At 51.0% G+C, this 2,500-nt stretch overlaps 1 protein-coding gene across 2 annotated transcripts in view; it reads left to right on the top strand.

Annotated features, from left to right (window-relative positions):
• The window catches only part of snx6 (sorting nexin 6), a 16,235-nt gene that overhangs the window by 2,670 nt on the left and 11,065 nt on the right, over positions 1-2,500 (top strand). For both annotated transcript variants that reach the window (XM_078276974.1, XM_078276973.1), the window contains exons 4-5: positions 1,262-1,372; positions 1,939-2,060. In XM_078276974.1, coding sequence (XP_078133100.1) covers positions 1,262-1,372; positions 1,939-2,060 — 233 coding nt within the window. The remainder of the gene's footprint in view (positions 1-1,261; positions 1,373-1,938; positions 2,061-2,500) is intronic.

Below are 2,500 nucleotides of genomic sequence, written 5' to 3'. Positions count from 1 at the left end.
ACCTGACCCGTCTTATACATGGCCGTCGAGGGGGACAGTAGTCTCACCTGACCCGTCTTATACATGGCCGTCGAGGGGGACAGTAGTCTCACCTGACCCGTCTTATACATGGCCGTCGAGGGGGACAGTAGTCTCACCTGACCCGTCTTATACATGGCCGTCGAGGGGGGACAGTAGTCTCACCTGACCCGTCTTATACATGGCCGTCGAGGGGGACAGTAGTCTCACCTGACCCGTCTTATACATGGACGTCGAGGAGGAAAGTAGTCTCACCTGACCCGTCTTATACGTGGCCGTCGAGGAGGAAAGTAGTCTCACCTGACCCGTCTTATACGTGGCCGTCGAGGAGGACAGTAGTCTCACCTGACCCGTCTTATACGTGGCCGTCGAGGAGGACAGTAGTCTCACCTGACCCGTCTTATACACGGCCGTCGAGGGGGACAGTAGTCTCACCTGACCCGTCTTATACACGACCATCGAGGGGGACAGTAGTCTCACCTGACCCGTCTTATACATGGCCGTCGAGGGGGACCGTAGTCTCACCTGACCCGTCTTATACATGGCCGTCGAGGAGGACAGTAGTTTCACCTGACCCGTCTTATACATGACCATCGAGGGGGACAGTAGTCTCACCTGACCCGTCTTATACATGACCATCGAGGGGGACAGTAGTCTCACCTGACCCGTCTTATACATGGCCGTCGAGGAGGACAGTAGTCTCACCTGACCCGTCTTATACACGACCATCGAGGAGGACAGTAGTCTCACCTGACCCGTCTTATACACGGCCATCGAGGGGGACAGTAGTCTCACCTGACCCTGTCTTATACATGGCCGTCGAGGGGGACAGTAGTCTCACTCTGACCCGCCTCTATATATATATATATATATATCTGCAAGATGCTGCAAACTCTGTCTCATTAACCGCTGATCACTGGACGTCAGTGAGTAATCAACATTATTTAGGAGTTACTAAACACTAGATGGACTCTAGTTCACACGTTTCTTTTGTTTACAGTAAATCAATAAATAAATAAATAATAAACAAATACAAATCTTAAAGTCAACTTCATAAAGTAACTTTCTTTGCATTCATTTGATTTGATATATACCAAAATTCAGTCATATCGCTGTTGTCACAGCTCCGCTCTGCCGTTATTTCAGCTGCCTGTGGAAACGCCAGTATTCTGTGTGAGGAGTAGAAGTATGAAGTAACATAATATGGTAATACTCGAGTACACGTCCTGTCCTGTTTGCACAGAGCACGCTCCCAAACTTCAAGCAGAACGAGTTCTCGGTGGTCCGACAGCACGAAGAGTTCATCTGGCTGCACGACTCGTTCGTAGAGAACGAAGAGTACGCCGGATACATCGTGAGAAACACACACACACACACACACATACATATACACACACACACACACACACACACACACATACATATACACACACACACACACACAAACATATATACATACACACACAAACATATATACATACACACACACATATATATACATATACATACACACACACATATATATACATATATATACACACACACATATATACATACACACACACACACACATATATATACATACACACAGACACACACACGCATACACGCACGCGCACACACACACACACACACACACACAGACACACACACAGACGCACGCACACACACACACACACACATACATACATACATACATACACACACGCACGCGCACACACACATACACACATACACAGACCCACACAGATACACACACACACAGACACACATACGCACACGCGCGCACACACACACACACACACACACTCGCACGCAGAGACACGCACGCGCGCACACACACACATACACACACACACACACACACACACACACGTTTAAATGTTCCGGCCTGATAGTGGTGTTGTTGTTGTGATGTAGATCCCCCCCGCGCCCCCCAGACCAGACTTTGATGCGTCCAGAGAGAAGCTACAGAAGCTCGGGGAGGGAGAAGGATCCATGACCAAGGAGGAGTTCACCAAGATGAAGCAGGAGCTGGAGGCGTGAGTCACCAAATGTTGAAGGGGGGAAACAGAGCAGGGGGAATGAGAGGGGGAACACCAGAGCAGGGGGAATGAGAGGGGGAACACCAGAGCAGGGGGAATGAGAGGGGGAAACACCAGAGCAGGGGGAAATGAGAGGGGGAACACCAGAGCAGGGGGGAATGAGAGGGGGAAACACCAGAGCAGGGGGAAATGAGAGGGGGAAACACCAGAGCAGGGGGAATGAGAGGGGGAGACACCAGAGCAGGGGGAATGAGAGGGGGGAACACCAGAGCAGGGGGAATGAGAGGGGGAGACACCAGAGCAGGGGGAATGAGAGGGGGGAACACCAGAGCAGGGGGAATGAGAGGGGGAACACCAGAGCAGGGGGAATGAGAGGGGGAACACCAGAGCAGGGGGAATGAGAGGAGGAACACCAGAGCAGGGGGAATGAGAGGGGG

This window comes from Sander vitreus, chromosome 20 (genome assembly GCF_031162955.1).
Source record: "Sander vitreus isolate 19-12246 chromosome 20, sanVit1, whole genome shotgun sequence".
NCBI lineage: Eukaryota > Metazoa > Chordata > Actinopteri > Perciformes > Percidae > Sander > Sander vitreus.
This window is presented reverse-complemented; position numbering and strand designations above follow the sequence as displayed.